The sequence below is a fragment of the Strix aluco genome, chromosome 17 (assembly GCF_031877795.1).
Source record: "Strix aluco isolate bStrAlu1 chromosome 17, bStrAlu1.hap1, whole genome shotgun sequence".
Classification (NCBI taxonomy): Eukaryota; Metazoa; Chordata; class Aves; order Strigiformes; family Strigidae; genus Strix; species Strix aluco.
The window spans coordinates 2,875,863-2,895,138 of record NC_133947.1 but is presented as its reverse complement, the minus strand read 5'-3'; the positions used below and the strand labels follow the sequence as shown (position 1 = coordinate 2,895,138).

The 19,276-nt window shown below is 41.4% G+C and overlaps 1 protein-coding gene across 2 annotated transcripts; it reads left to right on the top strand.

Moving 5' to 3' along the window:
- Window positions 1–111: 111 nt before the first annotated feature.
- On the top strand, window positions 112–18,533 carry BIRC7 (baculoviral IAP repeat containing 7). 2 transcript variants are annotated; one of them, XM_074843549.1, is made up of 8 exons: window positions 112–378; window positions 10,719–11,247; window positions 13,370–13,469; window positions 13,964–14,045; window positions 14,147–14,192; window positions 15,159–15,374; window positions 16,340–16,411; window positions 16,899–18,533. In XM_074843549.1, exons 1-8 carry the CDS (start codon window positions 364–366, stop codon window positions 17,099–17,101), a joined length of 1,263 nt encoding a protein of 420 aa, XP_074699650.1. In that variant the 5' UTR covers window positions 112–363; the 3' UTR covers window positions 17,102–18,533. The 2 variants fall into 2 exon arrangements, with proteins under 2 accessions (XP_074699650.1, XP_074699652.1); XM_074843551.1 differs by lacking the exon at window positions 15,159–15,374.
- The last annotated feature ends 743 nt before the right edge of the window (window positions 18,534–19,276 follow it).

Below are 19,276 nucleotides of genomic sequence, written 5' to 3'. Positions count from 1 at the left end.
CCGAAAGCGCGCAGGGCACGCCGGGAAGGCACGGCCGGGCGCAGGCGGGGGAAGGCGCGCAGAGCGCGGCCGCACCTGCTGCGCATGCGCGAGCGGGCTGAAGGGACGGCGGGCTGCTTCGCTCTGCCTCGGCCCCGTCTCCTGTCATCGTTCGGTCTCTGCGAGGCCATATACGAGCTCTCCTGCCCGCGGGCTCGGCCATGCAGGCTCGCTCCCGGCCCCAGGCGCTGAGGGAGGCCGGTCCCCCCTCACACCAGCCCGCGGGCGACGCGAATCCGGCCCTGGGGCGCGCGGGAGCTGCGGCCGGGGTCCTATGGCAGAGGGGCCCGACCAGCCGGACTGCTGGCTGCAGCTGCTCTCGGCATGGGTTTTTACCAGGTTAATTCATTTTATTTTCCTTCCAGCTGCTTTTTTGCAGAACCTGGGTGAAGTCTTGGCCCCCTTAACGTTGCTGATGTTGATTTCAGCAGGGCCAAGAAGTAAACTCGTGGCTTGGAGGGAGACTTGTCATTTACCTACGCGCCCTTTTGAGGGAAGGTGAGGAAATGAAGCACTGTTGAATAAGCTGAGTTGTCATCGTTCAGTGCTGCCTTATGCCAAAATTGAGTCTCTAATTTTTAGGGAGAGATGGCTTAAGGAGAAATCAGATTAAATGAAAGCAATGCCCTCTTATTTCTAGTATTTGAGGTCTGCCTCATTAATGATTGTAGTTCTGCTTCTTGTACGTAGTGGGTTGGGTTTTGGTTTTTTTGTTTGTTTAGTTTTGGTTTTGTTTATTTCTAGGTGGGTGGAATATCTAGTGAGCAGAACTGTTGCTACTTCTTAATTGGGTTTAGGTCCACCTTAGGGTCCTTTGGTCAAGATACAGTTTGTAGGTGCTGCACAGAACAAAAGGGCAGTTCCTGCCCTCCCCAAGGTCCTGCAGTTTATAATGTATTTTATATACTGATTCTAATACAGAAACTTGTTTAACAATCTGTTTGAGTTCTGATGGCCAAATCACAAATGTTTTGTGATGAAACAGAAAACATTGTTTTTCTTTCTTATTATTTGTATTATGGTAACACCCAGAGGCTTCACTGCCCTGCTGACTTACAAGCATAGTAAATGATAGTTCATCCAATTAGAGTATGGTGGACTGGGAGCCTCTTACACCACAACAAAAGAAAATATCATTGCAGTGCTTGTAAACAACACTGGTACCAGATGATAACATCTAAATGAGATTTCTGTGGAAACCAGTGCAGTAAAAGGGTTTGTAACAAAGAATTTTCATTGATTAATAATATGTCACTGAGATTATCTTTTAACGTGTTACATAGGTGTCTGACATCTGTTTAGAGAATGGTAATAATGGCCCTTAACTTGGCCAGAAGCCTGAATTTTTCTTGAAGGTATCAAAATACCTGCAGAAATTTAGTTTGGTAAGTTTCTTTTGGCTTTGGATGTGCCTCTTGTGTAGGTTTCTTGACATAAACATGCACCATTTACAATTTCTAGATATGAGCAATATGAGACCATATTTGAGAGAAAGATGAATCAAAATCAGGCTTCCAACATGTGTATAATATACTGTGTTACTGCCTGAGGTAATAAGTTGAGGCCCAGGCTAGGCCTAATACTGACTTGTGTGATGCTCTGCCATACCAGAGAGTAGTTCCAGAAGTTACAAAGTCTTAACTTGTAGCATCTCCATGCTTAATTTTGGGGATAGTGGCAAATTCTAGCCCTCATGAAAGACACTAAACAATGCAATCATCCTTTCCTTTAAATACAGTTAAAACCAGAGTCTTCTCTGTGCTCACATGTTTGGAAATTTTTAGTTTGAGTTTGCATTTACTGTTGTAATAAAATACCTGAAATGAATAGTCCACTTTATTTTGTCCTTTTTCTAATCAGTCACACAGAGATAAGGAAGAAAGAGTATTGCATTAATCCTCAGCACCTGGAGATGCTTTGGGTTCTTTGTTTGGCTTAGGTAGCAAGTGAAAATTGGTGAGTTTTATCATAATTCTGTTTGCCATATGGTATACCTATGGACAAAGTCAGTGAGTCTGTGCTCTTGAGAGTCCCTGAATGAGCTGGAAAGGCTGGCTAAAGAGCAGTGCTTCAGAAACAACTGTGAGAAAAAAGTGAGCAGCGTGGCTAGAGAGTGGAACATCTGGAAGGGAAAGGGAAAGGCTTGTCCTGGGTACTTGGGTGATGGGCGCTGCTCTGAAGTCCATGTGATCGTGTATGTTCACTAGTCTCTATATAGAAACTATGTGACTATGAATCATCCTAGCCATGAGTGTATGTGGGCAGAATGTTAGAACTGTATTTGCTTCAGCAACCTAAGGTACAGGGGACTACAGCTATTAGGCTATACCTGTTATTTTTGATTCAAAGACTGAGCATATATATATATACCTAAGTCCATATTTGTAGGAATTTTTTTCTTTTGCTTTAGGAAAATGTGAGTTTCTGCTTCTTCCTGGTAACTTTGAGAATAATCTTGTCTATCCATTGAGAAGTACACAATCTTTTAGAAACAAAACCAGTAAGACGAGAAGTCTCAGTTGAAGCATATAGATGAGGCAATATTCAAAATTATATCAACTCAGGATACGCTTGGAGCGTAACACGGTAACCTGGGGTGTAGCACAGGTTTTTGTTTGGTTTTGGCTTTGTTGAGAGAAATATCATGGTATGTTCTTCTAGCAAAAGAAAAAGTTATGGCTATCTTTTTCTTCCTTTGCTAACACTCTCTGAAATCTCACAAGAGTTCATGTGTAAATTACAGAATACTTTTTTTTTTTAAAAATTTAGATTTTACAGGGATTTTATGCAGCCCTCTCTGCTATGAGCAGGGGGGTAAAATTGAACATTGCCATGCTGGAATCATCTCCCCTCCTGCATCCCACACCCCTGTTGAATGTAACCAAAGCAAGGATCCAACATTGATTTCCATCATTTTAGGATGAAAAGTAAAGGCAGACATGCAGAGAAATAGTATCTGTTTTTCTCTCCTGTTTTTCATGTCACTGACACATTGTTTGTGAAAACATGAGAAGGGAAATCATATGCAAAGAGTGTGGCCTGTGAACAGATATCATCTGACACCGTCATGGCACACGCTGTTCTTTGCAAGACAACTTCACTGAAAAGCTGCAGCAAGGAGCTCAAGGGAGCAATGGCTGATTGCAGGGACTCTCCCGTGTCTCCCTCTGATCTTCATCATTGGAAACTCTGTTGCTCTTCTCCTGTAGTTTCCGTTAAATTGTAAGGCCAGTCTGTCCTTGCTTACTAATTGGAATACTGTCACTCATTTTTCACTTCAGCCTTTTGCAGTGTCCTTCAGGTTGGTCTCTTGTCTTTCTTCCTCATCTCTCAATCTTGCCATTGATTGCTGATACAAGGACAAAATAAACCTATTCCAAGTCAATTTGCATGGAGAAAAACAGATGATTGCTAGTGTGAATAGCTCAACAGCAGATATTTCTTCCTGTTGTCCAAGCAGTATTCAGGCAGCTAGGCATATCTCTCTGCAATAAAAACACATTCCAAACTATAGCAGAATTTAATTGGAAAATCAGATGTTCCATGTTTCTTGATGGCTGATTTTCCACCAATTAAAAAGTAGGATGAGCTCCATTAGAGTCATAACAATGCTTGACAAATCCTTTAAAGCTAATTAATGGCTGAATGGTGGAACGTACATTAGTCATAAACTGATAGCAATCTCTTCTGAAGAGTTGTTAGTTTATTTGTGAACAATTTGGAGTAGCAATGCCACCCAGTTTACGTGAGGCTACATGTCTTCTGTTCCTGTGCCTCCTGACAGGCTTTGAGTAGGTAGAGGGAATAGAGCCCAAGCGTGAGGCTCCTCCCTGTCCAAATCAGAAGGAATCAGGAACTGATCAGAATCAGCGGGAGGGAGAGGCAGGAGCAGAGAGGAAGGAGAAGCACAACCGGTCTTTGGGGAAACCAGCCAGATGCTACTCAGAAAGGGAGGAAGAAGGGGAATATCATTCACCTTTCCCATGCTCCCTGTGGGAATTGTATTGAGCCAGACAGTTCTCTCCTGAAACTGTCATTGGTATTCCTAATCCCTGTGCAGCTGCTCAGCCCTCCAAGCACTCTGCTTGCTCTTTGGATATCCCATTGATCTGCTGAAATCTGAAAATAGTTCATCCAGTTTGGGGCAGCATTGAATTTTTACAGATTTAAGTATTCAGAATGTTGTGGGAAACAAAAAAAAAAAAAAAAAGAGGTGTGTTTTGGTTTTGTTCTTTTTTTCCCCATGATGTTTTGTGTTTACTGGCAAAGGCAAGAAGGGGTAGAAAACCAAATAAGGAGGAAAAATGACCCTTGAAAAAATAACTCTCAAATTTTTCAGCTCCGAAAGCCATTTAGAAAAATAAAAAATAAACTGTCTTCTGCAATTACCTTTTGGAAAAGCATTGAACAATTTTCAACCCACACTATCTTCTATAGCAGAAATATTTTTTATAATAGGCTGGACACTGAAATCAGGAAGTTATGAAACGATATAAAACATAGTAATGGCTTGTGGCACTTTAATTTTCCTCATTCCAAGGAACTAGCATGTTAGTTTGCCTTTCTTTCAAATCACAGTAGGATTTTAAGGTCAGTTCCTCTATTGATTTTTTGAGTATCTGCTGTGCTTTGCAGATTTTTCTTTTGATAGGTACTGTGTTCTGTTCCTGTGGGCTGGTATATTAATAGTATTTGATTTTAAGCACTCTCATGAATCATGTTGCAAGCTACATTTAGCTATTCCTAACTATTACAATACATAAAGTTTTGAGGCAATCAGATGCTATGGTAGTGGAGGCCAGAAGAAAGAATTAGGGGAGGAGATTGAAAGGTTTGAATCCTTAGGAAATCACTTCACAAAACATGTGCCTGTTACTCACCTGTGCGTTAGTTCTGGCAGTATATATTTATAGTATGTGTATTTACTTTATAGCAACATTTTTCAGGCTTCTTGAATTAATTTTTAATGTTTGGGAGAATAAATCATTTATTATTATTAATGCATTACATTTGTTCTTCTTTGTTATTGAAAAGTCCACTGAGGAAAGTGCAGCAAGGGAAATGTTGGTAGGCAGTAGATGTTTAGCAGTACTTGTTTCAGTAAAAAAAAAGAACCCTGAGCTGAATGAAGAAGCAAAGTGAGACTTATGAGCTTTGCCCTAAGGGAATGACTTTGTGTTTGTCTCTGGTGTGACCAGTCACTTTTCAGCCTGTCTTGTCATTACTCACTGGATTGGATCACGCTGCCTGTCCACAGCAGGTTTGTTTTATGGATGCCTTGGCGTTTTGTGTCAACAGACAGCAATATGCTTTGGTCCCTCAGCTGCCCTGGAAGGCAGCTGAACAGACAGGCACCCTCACAGATTTTACCGTTGTAGGAAACGTCGTGCCAGCAACTCTTAGGAGAGCAGCAGAGTGCAGGTGTTTTGCTGCAGGATGGTACCAGCTGGGCATTCAGCGTGAATGAAGAGGAAGGACAACAGACAAGAAAGAGGTGGCCAGAAGAGGGAAAACAAGGCCCTAAATGGAGAAACAGAAGCAGCACCTACTTCTATGGCTACAAATTTAATGATTTTGTCTACTCTGCTGCAGGCTGGAAAGCTGTTATATCACAAGGTCTGAATGTTTGATGCTGAGAAATGGATCCTTGGCTTCACAGAGTGGTTAACAGTGGTTCTGAGCAAGTGGGAACAGGAATTATGCCATAAATTTCTTTGATATCCAGCTCCCTTACACATCAGTTGCAGTGGCAAGCTATGGCATCTCTAGTCATGTGCCCAGCCTCTTTGCTTCTTCGATAATGCTAACTGATACCTTTGTTCCCTCCCTGTTATAAAAGCCTCTTTCCTCAGGAGTTTTTTATTAACTCTTAATTTATGGATGAAAGCACAGTAGTCTTCCTTGACCTATAAACCACACAGAAGAGCTTCATCCCATTACAGCTGTGTAGAACTTTGAGGTTAGAGATGCTGAACTCTGCCAGAGTTTTTCCAGGGGCTCCAGTCCCTTCAGCCCTTTGAAGCTCTTTATCATGCTGTCTCCAGCTATGCTCTGGCCCTTGTATTTATTGATTGCTTTCCTTCCAAATCAGGCTGACATTAGCAAACACATTTTTGATTGATTATGTTTACATTCCTTCTTAGAGTGTTTCAAATCACTGTCTAGTACTGGTTTCCAGTTATGCTTGGAATGAGCTCAGCAATGTAGAAGTTACTACGTTTCTCATACAGGGTCATGGTGATGGTGCTGCTGATTGTTATCACTGATCTATCCTGGACTCCTGGTTGATTCTTACTGATTGCCACAGTCGTTTGTCATTAGCTCGTTATACTCTTTATCTTAAGAAGCATTCAGAAGTTTGGTAGGATATCTTAATTCTCTGAAAAGGAACTAAAAATGTATAGGAACTGCTAAAAAAGATCAACATTAGTTGCATACAACACATTACTGAATGTGTTATTTGCTTTCAAAATTTTGGTGTGCTAAAATAAAACCCCATCATTGGTCTGTGGTGACTTATTTTTGATTGCTCTCAACACCAGACTTGGTGTCACTTCATCTTCTTCTGCTACAGTCATCTCACTAGTCCTTCTGAGCTTCCCTTTGTTGGTGAAACATTCCCCCCAAAATCACAAGTGTCCCCACAGAAAACCAACCTTAAACCTGTCTTGAAGCTTGCATGATGAAAGATGTTATGTAAACAAAGAAACTCCTAATAATTCCTGCCAGAATCAGCCAAATTTTGTAAATTAATTTAGAAGCTCCTTGCGTGAAAGCATCCCTGAGAGCTGCTTGCAGACTGCTGGTGAGGCCAAGGCATGGCTGTGAGGAAGGCAGATCAAAGAGCCTACCATATTCTCAACACCCCCCGAGATGACATTTGAGAAGCAAGGTGGTTACAAGCAGTACAAGATGAGGTCATTGCTTGTAAAATGCTTCACAAGATCAGAACTATCGATCATTCTTGTCTATTAACAGGTGATTCGCTACAACCCATCAGCTGTCCCCAAACAGCCTCTGTGAGAGGGATTTTGTTAACTGTATCTTATATTTTTAGGATACATTCTTCAAAAATCAATATAGAGTTATAAAGGAGAGGATCTGTGGAGCAGAAGATAATGTGCAATTACATATAAATTCATTACAGACAAAAAAACCACCCCGAACCACATTCCCTTGTTACAGGATTCTGTAAGTTTTGTATATAAGCACTGCCCTCTACTGCTCAGGGATTTTCATTAACATGTATTTAATTAAAAAAAAAGTTTCAACACTGTTCTTTTTAATTAAAATGTTTGTATCGCCTTGCCTGTAAGAAAAGGACTCGATCTTTTTCCTTTAATGAAAAATCCTAATTTATCCTTTTTTACAAACATAAACCACCTGTGTTCTTATGTTAACATAGAGAACTTACAATTTGTCAAGCTGCATGCATCTTCTCAGGCAGAAAAGTGGCAGAGGAAAACACATTTTCAAGTAATTGCAACTTTCAAAACTGACCTTAAAATCCTTCGTTCTGAATTGTGACCACAGGAAGGCAAAGGAATAGAAAGATTTCAAATTGCGAAGATGCGATTGTAGCGGAAGAGTGTTTATTCCCAAAGTGAAGGCAATGCAATATATTCAAGCTATATTGAGTAAATTCTTGTTGCTATTTCTCTGTTAATTTTATAGTACGTTTTCTTAAAAATTATAAGGTGCAAAACACGTGTGAGAGCAAGTTGAAAAAGACACAGAAATACTGTTAATACAGAGTCACAGTGTGATTGCAAGGGCTGAGGGCTCTCACCCTCTTGACAGGGAGCTGCTGTTGTGCCATGTGTGACATACTACAGCGTTTGACATGTGCCATAACTTACATCAGGACAGTCGTTTAGAATATGAGTATGTTCATCTCTGTTATTGTATCAACAGAAATTAAAAATCACAGATGCACGAGCAAAGGTACTATAGCAAAATAGGAGGATTGCAGTCACCATGTCCTAGGAGTCCAGATGTCATGACTGGTACTGTGCTAGGCTTTAACAAGATCACAAGGCTTGGGGGTTTTTTGCTTTTTATTTTTTTTTCCTTGGGCCTAAACAGTTATTTTCTGGAAGAAGTTTGTATCTTACCCTGGTGACTCCCACTTATAAAGAGGAAATTTGGGCTGTTTAGCCAATAGAGAATTTCAGCACAAACCCATCCAATCAGGGAAAACAAAGCATTAGAAATGGCCTCTGCATCAGGAGGGCTCACTTACACCTGGGAAGGGTTTCTGCTTCTTTGAGAAAGACCTCTGCATTGCTGGGAGGGGAGGGTAGCTTGAAACTTGTGGGGTTGGGAGAGTATTAGTTTTTGGAAGTGTTTTGGTGGGTTTTTTTAGCATATTGCAGGTAAATTTCTCTCTGTTTTGTTATGGTTTTTTTTAGTTTGTATTGCCCTAATCGTAGGGAATTGTTGATGTTAGCTGTAAGGTTGCTTTGGAAGTGTGTTACTTTGTAGGTGTAAATAGCGGATTGTGGGAGAATACTGGCTTTTAGTGGTGTTGTCACTATTTAAAGTATCAATTTGGTTTGGAGAGGCTTGTTAGCCATCTTAATGGCTCTTTTGCAGAGCATGTAAATGTCTTTAATGCAGGTAAACCACAATGAGTTTATTCATAAACACAAATGCACTTGTTCTCCTATGTTGCATCTCATTTAAAAAACAATTGTTAAGCTTTTTGGTGGAAAATCTAACTTTCTTTCCTTGTGTTTTGTTGTGAAACTTGCTCTGATGTGTACTTCCTAAGTGGGAGGAGGTTAAGGTAACTTGGTCATCTTCTGGGTGGAAAACAGCATTTATCATAATTTCAGAATAATGGCTTTTGTTTTGTTAGGGCCCAGGATGAAAGCAGCACAGGCATTGTGGAGCTGTGCCAGATGAACAAGTCTCTCTGCTTCTGTGTGTTCTGAGAGTGAAATCTGCTGTGCAGGCTAAAAAATTACATGCTCCTAAGTTTGCTTAGCTTGCAAATTCTGCTGTGTATCAGTGCCTAACGGTTTTTGTTTTCTTTCTGTATGTTTTTTTTTCTTTATACCAGTGACATAGTTCTTGAGTAACTACTTTACTGTAGTAACTAAAACATAGTTTCTAAATCAAACTTTTAGAGCTGTCTTTTCCTTCAACTCTGGTTTCTGTGATTATGATTATAGAAGAAATTTCTAGTTGCTAATGAACCTTCTTTTTCCTGTTGCCTTTTACTGTGAGGCATGTGGTTAAACAAGCTTGCTTTTGCTTTTAAAATCTCACTAAACGTGTATACCTGTGAAGGATGGATTTGTTAACTCTAGCTACAGGTCTTGCGACTAAAATGCCCTGTAAGTTTTTTTTCCCCTTAAGTGTACAGCAGCACTTAACTAAGAGGAATAGTACTTCAGAGATGCTACTGGCTTGAGTGCCTCTTAGTGGTCTGTGCTACTGTGTACAGGTGGTCTCTACTTGACTGTTTTTTACAGTGTGCCTATCCAAAAGAGTACATTGCAGTAGTTATGTATTATATTAATAATGTGGAGTACCAACTCTGAAACACTATTTTTTTTAGGGGTGTGTGTATAAATATTTTTTTTTTCATAACTTAATATTTGCCTGTGTGATGTTTTGGGGGTGTGTGCTTATAATGCTTACCTCTGATAACCAGTAGATAGCACTTCCTTGGGATGAATTGACCTATTAAGTGGTAAAGGGATTCTCAGGGCACTTAATTAAAAAAAAAAAAAAATGGATTTGATTGCACCTACCACTTAGTCACATGTGTGATGACTTTACTCTAAAGGATTTCCTTTGGAGTGATTAATTGATCCTGATTCTCAGTTATGTAATTATATGACCTTTTGAAAGTGTATTTGTCAGCCATACAGAAAGTATTAGAAGCAGCAGCTGAGTTGCAGTTTAGCTCACTCACACAGGGGACAGACTGTTGCCTTAAGTAGGATGAGGGCTTGGATAATCAGGCACTCGGTAGCTTCTTTAATTTGACTCTTCCATAGAGCTAGCACAGGTAGATGTCATATCTTTGATTTAAGGACGCCTCCCTATAGAAACCAGACCTAATTATTTTAAACTGTGTCCTGGATAAGTTCTCTTAGCCATATTTCTATATAGTCATTGTTTAATTAGCATAATAAGGTTATGAGAAATCTGTGGATATTTAGTGTAGTATTTGGCTGTAAAATGAACATTAAGACACTGTTAGGGTGTGGCAGTTGTCTGCTTTGTTATGGCATGCCTTCTTAGATCTATCTTTTGGAAAAAAAAAACCAAGTCTTTTTAATGTTAATGTAAAAGCTGAGCAAAATTTATCACACAAATCAGATGCTGAAAGCTGGATTGGTTCAGCAAGAGAGGCATTACAGGTTTTGCCCTCCCCCTCCGCTCTCTGTTCCCACGAGCATCTTTCCTGTAAACTGGCAGGGGAGCTCAGAAAGTGCTAGTCTCTTCCCTTCAGACACTAGTGAGGATTCAGCAAAAGTTCAACAGCAAAGTACAGAAGCACCAGATCTCTGATTGGGCTGCAATTCAGAAACAAGCTCAGCTTTGTCAAGACCAGGAGCTTTCCGGAATATGCATGGGGATGAGGAACAAATAACGCGGGGTGAGTGCTGCCTGACGCCAGGAATCCAGCTGACTGCTCTGGGTTATCTCACCCTCTCTTTCAGAACGAGAACATGGGGGACGTGACACCAGCAGAGGAGACTGAGCTCAGGGCTGCTCGCAGCCAGCTCTTTGAGTCCAGCATGAGGAATGAAGCAAGAAGACTGAGGACTTTTTGGCGATGGCCAGGCACCTCACCTGTATCTGCCCGAGATTTGGTCAAGGCTGGCTTTTTCTTTGTGGGTCCAAGAGATGAAGTACAGTGCTTCTGCTGCGGTGGTGTCCTGAAGGACTGGGCTCCTGGTGATTGCCCGGTAGTAGAGCACCTGAAGTTCTTCCCTTCCTGCAAATTCATTTGTGGTGAGGATGTTGGGAACCAAGAGATGCTACCTCTTCAGGAAATCTTTGACACTGTGGATGGGCAGTTCCTCAGTCTTTTGCAGGGGATAGATAGCGAGGAGACAGCCCTGCCCAACGCACCAGAATACCCAGAGATGGTGACAGAGGAGATGAGACTCTCTACGTTTCAGAACTGGCCGCAGTATACTGACATGCATCCTGAGCAGCTGGCTAGAGCAGGATTCTTTTACACAGGTAGGTGCTTGGGGAAATGTTTTTAACTCTTATTCAAGTTAACTTTTGAAGGTGTCACTGTGTGTTATTGCTTGTACAAATACTTGCGAGTATGTGTAGTGTAGTTAGAAACCACATCCTTCCTTCAGCCTGTGCTGTTTCACCTGCTGCTTGTGCAGAATTCACTTTGTGATAACTCCTGTTGGGTGCTGAGGGGTCCAGTACGTAGTTGGTTCCCTTACCAGCAGGAGTGGAAAAAGTGTCATGTTTTAAACAGATGTTTTACTAGCAAAAAAAGTGTGTGCTTGGAGATCCATGGAGCCTACTTATTACTTGCACTTCTAAAAGGATTGAGGCACTTAGTTGGCATGTCATGTTTTGTACAAGCTTTGTCCTGTACTGAAGCCTTCTCTACTCAAAAAACCAAATCAGAGTGAAACCTGTAGGCAGTCAGCCCTTTTGGCTGTCATTGTGGCTTGTTTTCAAAGGACCCTGGACTTGTAATACAGAAGTAAAAATGACACTTTTTTTGAGGAAAATAAGCAATATTTCATGTTACCATATGCATGTGAATATCACTATAACGTCATTACTTCCCCTTGCAAATGCTTTGCTGGTTAGATAGTAAGTTTGAAGAAGTGCTCCTCCCTGGGTTGACCAGTCAGAGGAAATATTTACAGTATGTTAATGCTTGACTATAGTTAAATACTGGGGTCCTTCTGTTTCTCAAAGCTAGCAATGTAGTGATATTTCTGCGTGTTGCAAGTGTGACTCCTTCCATATGAAGGAATCTATTTGTTTTGTATTTGCACATCAGAGATGTGGAAGGAAGTGACAGGCGGGGTCTGTAAACGAAAGGTCCCTTGGCAGAAACAAACCTTGTGCATCCTGAATGTCTTGCTCTCATTGTTGAAGTAAAATTGAATTGCCCCTTTCTCTGCTTACTTAAGTACTATTTGTTGGTAAAGATGGGAATGGGGGAAAAAACAGCCTTAAATTTTGTCATAGCTGGAAAAATCTGAGATGCAACATGGTGAGTGACATGCACATAGGAAAGTCTGTCTAAATAACTGACCTTCTGTTCTTTTAGCTGGAGTTAGAGGAAGTGACTGGTCAGTTTGCTAGTATGTGTCTCTACTTCTGCAAAATTTTAACTTGAAATGCATGACTGGGATCTTGCTGTAATTCCAGTTAATGCTGAGAATCTGTACCTGTCTACTTGGAGCGCAGTAGCAGGGGTGAAACAGCACACATGACTAAATGGAAGAGCATTGTATGCATGTTAGCTTATCTGCTGCTTTTGTCTTTTTATTAATTTTAAGGCACACAAGACCAGCATGGCCAGAAACACAGAATAAACTATAAAGCAGTGTCTGCAGCTAAAAACCTGTGTGTTTTGTATTGGACTTGATTTATCATTTGCAGAGCAGCCATTTGATAGCCCAGCACAGAGACTTATTTTGGGGACTTCTTAGGCAGCAGCAGCCTGACATGGCTCTCCTCTGCATGAGCAGGAGAGCTCTGGAGCTGAGCACTCGAGTTAAGCCAAGCAGTGCTCTGACACGAGTGTTTAGAAGATGGTGTCTGTGACCCCACCTCACTGGCAGCCTTTACATTACAGCAGGGTGTTTTTAGGCAGTTCTTAACTGTGTTTGACTTTAATTTTTTTTTTCTTCTGTAACTTCTGCGAAGAGAAGCACAGTAGCAGGATGGGACCATGTTGAGGCAAATTCTTATACCTATGAGATGGAAGCTGTGTGCGTCCTCTGCCTGCTGCTGGTTATGGCAGATTGTCGTTAGGAAACTATGTTTATAGGTATAATTAATTACAGCTCTGCTCTAAATGCAGGCAAGAGGGGATTGGATAGGTACGTGCATACATGGGAGCAATGGTGCTCACGTGCATGCTGCCTGTTAGCTTGTGACCCAGTTCTGGAATCATCTCAACCAGCCACAGCTCTGGGAGTTCAAACTCTCATCAGATTTCCTGCCCCTATACAACTTGCACAGCGTTGGTACATTGTCATGTGCTCATCTGTTCTGTCTGGTAGCCTGTGTTCTGTGCTGCATCCTTCCCTAGGTCCTTATCCAGAGCTAGTAGAGTGTCTCAGATGTCAAATAATCTCTTATTGTCTTTTTTCAGGACAAGGAGATGTTGTGAGGTGTTTTTACTGTGATGGAGGTGTGAGGAACTGGTCGTTTGGAGATGATCCCTGGAGGGAACATGCTAAATGGTATCCAGGGTAAGTCAGTCTTGGTTGACGAATGTCCCTCATAGCAAGACAAAAAGATATGCCAAGATTTTTCTAATTTGACCTAGAGTTCACCATCTAAAAGTTGAATTAAAATCACTTTCTTTAATGTTAAAGAACAGCTTTGGTTTCTACTATTCTAAGGTACAAAAAGAAAGATATTTTAAACCTTGCTTTTCTGTAGCAGTTCTTGGTTTTTTTTCTGAACTGGTCTATTATCACATTTCCTGTGATCTGTTCCAAAGGACATAACAACTGAGCTCACCTTGGGCCAAACATGAAGACTGATTTAAGAGGGGATCATGAGCCTCTTACTGTTGCGCTTCATGGGGGGAGGGGGAAGACCACAATATTCCATCTTCTTTAATGAATATAGTGGTTTGCTCATAACCTGATAGCACCCTTTGCTTCTAAAGTTCAAACTTCTATTGCTACTTTCACTTGAGGTATCCTGTACTAATGTATTTAAATCTTTCTGCTTATAGGTGTGAGTTTTTACTGCGATCAAGGGGGAGAGAATTTGTTAGCAGTGTTCAGGAGTCCTTTTCTACCACCCTGCTATCTCCAGTGAGTTGTGCATATTCTGTGTACAGTGGCTGGGTTTTTTGTAGATAGAGGGAGTTTTGAACACACGTTTCTCTTTTGTGACTATCTTGTGATATTTTCAGAGAGATTCCTGGGATCAGACCGAACAGGATCCCTCTTCTTCCCAAGGTCAGTGCTACAACTGTATGGTGTTTTGTCTTTTGTTGGAAGTGGTGTAGTCTTACTTCTACCCCACCCTAGCTACCATGCATTCTGTAGACATGGTGTTTGAGATGTTTTGATATTCTAGAAGCTGTTTCACTTTACTTTTAGCAAATGTTCTCCAGCACAAGATGGAAAATTGCTTGCTCTTGTGAGACCTCTTAGTCTAAGACCAGAGACATTTAGCTAGTCTGGATAATCACGTGACTTCTGGGTGCTTGCCTAACCTTCCTTGACTTGTGCATGCTCTTGATGTTGTTGTCTGTCTGTAGAGTCTTTCAGACTACAGCATTCTAAATGTACTTGATAGGAGACCAGAGAACAGCTGGAGGGTCTAGTTGTTCATGAAAGTGTTGATCCTGGGGATCTATTCCCATACATCAGTTGCTCCTGGAAATTTATGTAGGTGCAGTTTGGCTCCCATAACTGTGTAAAAGTGTTTTTTCTCACTCTCTTAAAGAGCCTAGCTGATAGGATGAGCTTAAGAAAGACTTTGAACAGACTGCCAGCTGAATTTCCCACTTTAGTGGTGAATGGTTGAGCTAGATTATGAGGTAGGAGAGACTTCAATGGGGATGTTCCACTTGATCTTCATAAAAGCAGTTTCAAGGCTTCTGTTCTGGAATGTGAAACAAAGATAAGGATTCTGGCCTGGGGCCAAACATGAAAGGGTTGTTTCACTGATACAGCAGAATAAACGACTCAAAATTAGTCTCTTGGCTCTTATGAAATTGCTTTTGACTTTATTGTGAATTATGTATGACTGGAAGTAAGAACTGTAAATCTGGATGTTGATCTGGCTATATATAGACAGCTTGAGGAATGTTCTAGAATAGATTAATGCCACTTTATATATGACAGCTTCAGGGAGTGGCCTACTTCTTGCCCAGAGTTCTGCCTTTTTTGGTAAAGTATCTGCTCACTGCTTTACAGATCCTCTGAGGAATTGGGAATTGCAGGCTCCTCCTTCTCTGGATCAGTTTACCATAGTGCAGAATGTCCTGCAGATGGGCTTTGACCCCACCTGGGTAGCTAACCTGGTAGAGAATAAATACATGCTGACTGGGACTTTCTACCTTTCTGAGTCTGAACTGATTTCTGATCTGCTTCAGCCAGATTGGGAAGAGAGCAGCAGCGCAGAGGAAAGAGGTATGCCTGACTTGCACATCCACGTTCTTGGTGGATGTTTAACCTCTTATTCATTTCATCTTGGGCACTGTTGTGAGTGTCTTGCGGGTCTACCTTCTCTCTTCCTAGGCTGGAATTAAGAGTAATAACCTAAGCCTGCCTGCCTTTGAGAGGCTGAAGAATGAGGTTCTGTTTTAAAGAAACCTGAAAGAGCTGTGATTACTGGTGTAACAGGAGCTGTATCTGCCTCCAGTAGCCTATGGTGTAGATATCCTCGATACTTTTCTGCTGCCTTAGACCTGCGGTAGCAGACATCTGCACGATGTGGAGGCTTGTGCACAAATTCACATCTGATGCAGACAGACAGAGGTAGTTGCCTGAAGCAAGGCTTCTAGGATGCATGAGTTCTCCAAACCTATTGAAAATTGAATCAATGGCTTGATCAGAAATAGCCATACTTTTTTGTTTGGATAATATATATTCTCCTTAACTTATCTATGTCTGTCTTGTGTTATCTGTGTTGTGGAATCTGTTTGCCAAGTGAGGTTTATTTGAAGATGCAGTTCTACACGGGCTTTCTCTGGTAGCAAGCCTGCTTTCCAAAGCTCCTGTCTCTATATCACAGTCTGCCATCTCTTTAGCTAAGGCAAAAAAAAAAAAAATTCAACAAAGCTGAAAGTGTGATTAAATAGTAGCACAGAAGCAGGAATGAGCAGTTGATGGCTCTGGCTGTCTGACAGATAAATCAACTTTGAGGAGACAATGTGATGCGGACACATTTTGGTAGGGAGGTTAACATATATAGCAACTGAAGCACCACAGAACATCAGCTTCACCAGGCTGAGTGTGTGAAGTTAACAGCGGCGTAAAGAGGTGCTTAACCTAAGGCTACTGAAATCCAGGATATTTCATCTTTTTAAACAGCACTGTCTGAAGAGGGAGGAAAGGGGTAGCATTTAATGTCATCTTCTTTCCTGGTTATACAGATGCTGTTCAGAGAGAGACTGAAACATCAAGTTCAAGAGAAGAAATGCAATCTGTGCAACAAAAGGAATCAGGTGCTCTGGGCTGACAGTGGTGGTGAAATTGAGCCTAGGCATAATGGGGATGATTTTTATAGTAATGGTATCAGTGGTCATTGTATTCATTCCTTTTTTTAATCCTGAAGGGGAAAGTGTGCTAGCTTGAATGGTAACTGAACATAGAGACCTTATTCAGGAATTAGTTCCACTGTGGAGCAGGCTGTTATACAAAATATTTAGTTTATCGGGATAATTTACATATTACAGTAAAAAAGATGTTGATCCCTGCTCAGTCCAGCATGTGTAGATATGCTGAATCTTGTGTAGCTAAGTCAGGGTGTAATAGCTGTAGTTTTTCAGCTTAAATGAAATTTGCCAGAGAGGTACATTTGCCATCTTCACAGTCACTCTCTGAACAAAATGATGAGCAAGTTGCAGTGTGACTTCCTAAGATGACAGGACTGGCACTCTGGAGCTCTTATAATACTAACAGTTTGGGCTTTTTTTTTCTTTTTTGGTAAAGATGAGTCTCGGATGAGCACAGAAGAACAGCTCCGGCGCCTGCAAGAGGAAAGGATGTGCAAAGTGTGCATGGACAGAGATGTGTCTGTTGTGTTTGTTCCTTGTGGCCACCTGGTAGCTTGTGGAGAATGTGCCCTCAATTTGAGATTGTGTCCAATCTGCAGAGCGGTCATCCAGGGAAATGTGAGGACTTTCATGTCATGAACCATGATGTGCCTAAGGGGAAAGATAACTCTATACAACTCATTCATAACTCCTCACAGGAAGAACATAAGTAAATAGTTCGATTGATGCTGGAGCAATCTTATTTGCAGGGTAGCTTGACATAAGTGTAAAAACTTATGGAATGTGCCTCCTATGCACAGTGTTTCTAGTAAGAGTTGCTGGTTTGCTGTACTCTTGCTGATTTTGCTGCAGGACTGCTCCAAAAAAAGACTCTGCTGGTTTCTTTTGTCCTCCAAAAAGAGGCTGTTGTTGAGAGATTCTCCTCCAAATTCTTGCATTCTCAAATGAATCCCTGCTCTGTGTTGAAATCAAGGGCTGTTTTCAGTAGATGGTCTCTGGTTCTTTCTCTCATTTAGCAGTTGTTTGGAGATTCTGCTAGGGTTGATGCCTTCTTTCAGTAAGTCTGAGTCAAAATGGGAGTATTTTTATACAAAATGAGTTCTGCTGAGATGAGAATACTCAGCAGCAATGTATTGTGGGGGAAGGAGAATCTAGCTTTTTCTTCTGAACTCTGCTGTCTTACTCTTCCCCCTTGTTGAATTTTCAACAACTGATGGAATGTTTCAGTAATTCTCAAATCCATGTAACTAAGTGAAAAGCCTGGCCTGTTGTAGACTTTCCAACCTCTTTACTCTCAGCTGACCTCCCTAGACAGAAGGTGAAAGGCTCTTTGGTCAGGGTCATTAGATGATCTCATGGAAGCTTCTTGCAGAGCCTCTTCCCTGGCTGTTGAGTACTATCCTATTAGAAGATAATTATGGAAACTTACCTTTTTAGGATTTCTGTTTGCTGGCTAAACTGATGATTCTTATTTTAAATGGAACATTCTATCATGTAGCTAAATAGAGGAAAGTTTTGTCAATACTATAACTGCAGGGGAAAGAAAATATGTTTTTAAAATTAACTGTTCTTTTTCACTGAATAAAAAGTTTCTTTTGTTTATCTTAGAGGACTGAGTATCTGATTCTAGATCATGCCCTGTGGGGGGAAAGGGGTGTGGTGGTATCCTAAGATGTTAGAGCAGCATCAGATTGTAGATCACTTGTAACTACTGTTCTTCAGTACTATATAGGCATGAGTGAAGCACCTGTTCTTACCATCCGTTATCTTCCTTTAGAATTCACAAGACAGCATGTGGGTCCTCCAGACTCTCCTAACTGCAAAAGAAGGGGTATGGATGCAGGAGGATAAGGATACTTGAAGCTGTGTAAGTGGGGGATAATTCTGCATCTGAACTGGATGCAGAGTTTTGGTATGTGGCTCTTAAACACACCTGTGGAGATTGGAGCAGTGGCTCTGGAGTTGCTTCTGTTGGTTCCAGCCCTGGATACTGAACAGGGTTATAGGCTTTTCTCTGAGTAACTTTAAGGTGTCAGGTATCCCTGGGCCATGTGGGAGAGCAGATGTCTTCATCCTTGTCTTCAGAAGAGGGGAATATTAATGCAGCTCTTGGCAACGATGAGAGAAATCACTAGTTGAGCAGTTTAAATGCTCCAACTCTTGGAGGAATTAATGGGTCTTTGCCAGACAGCAGCTTTCATAGGGAACAGAATTGTATCACCATGCTGAACGAGGTGTTGTGTCTGGGATCAAGCTATCATTGGCTTTATTTTGTCTCTGTAAATAACAGCAAAAGCTTACAGTTTAAGTAGATGTGCTAATCCGAGAAGGGAAAACAAAACCAGCTCAGTGTTGGAGTAGTTGTTTCCTCCTAAACTTTAGCTCAGTGTGGCTGGAACCTAGCCCAAGCATCAACAGGACTACAAAGCTGTAAATATACCAGCTATTTCTGGGGGTTCTTTTATTTAACACTTTGAAAATTGAGGCTTTTCCACATCTGGAAGAGTGGAGTTGTTACTTCTATGAGAAGATGTCACTTCGGAAACAGGCCCACGTTGTTTTCTGACTAGCAATCTAATATCTCAAGCAATGCCTGTCCCCAACAGAGGGCACTCCTGGCCTGGCCATAAGGGATCCCACCGGAGCAAAACCTTCAGCGACTCCTTACTCTTACAGTACTTTGGGGATGCAACTGGTCGGGAGTCCCTGCCCTCACTTACAGGGTCATTGCAGGACCTTGCAGTACTCGGAGTGGGTCTGGCACAAGCAGACCAGGAGGAAGAGTTGTCAGAGTATGAAGGATGAATGGCTCTG

Bases quoted from the DNA above. Each gene is read 5' to 3' on its own strand.
- BIRC7 (XM_074843549.1), top strand. The intron at 14,046-14,146 runs GTGAGTTGTGCA...TGATATTTTCAG, and splicing joins CTACCACCCTGCTATCTCCA to AGAGATTCCTGGGATCAGAC. The intron at 16,412-16,898 runs GTGCTCTGGGCT...TTTTTGGTAAAG, and splicing joins TGTGCAACAAAAGGAATCAG to ATGAGTCTCGGATGAGCACA.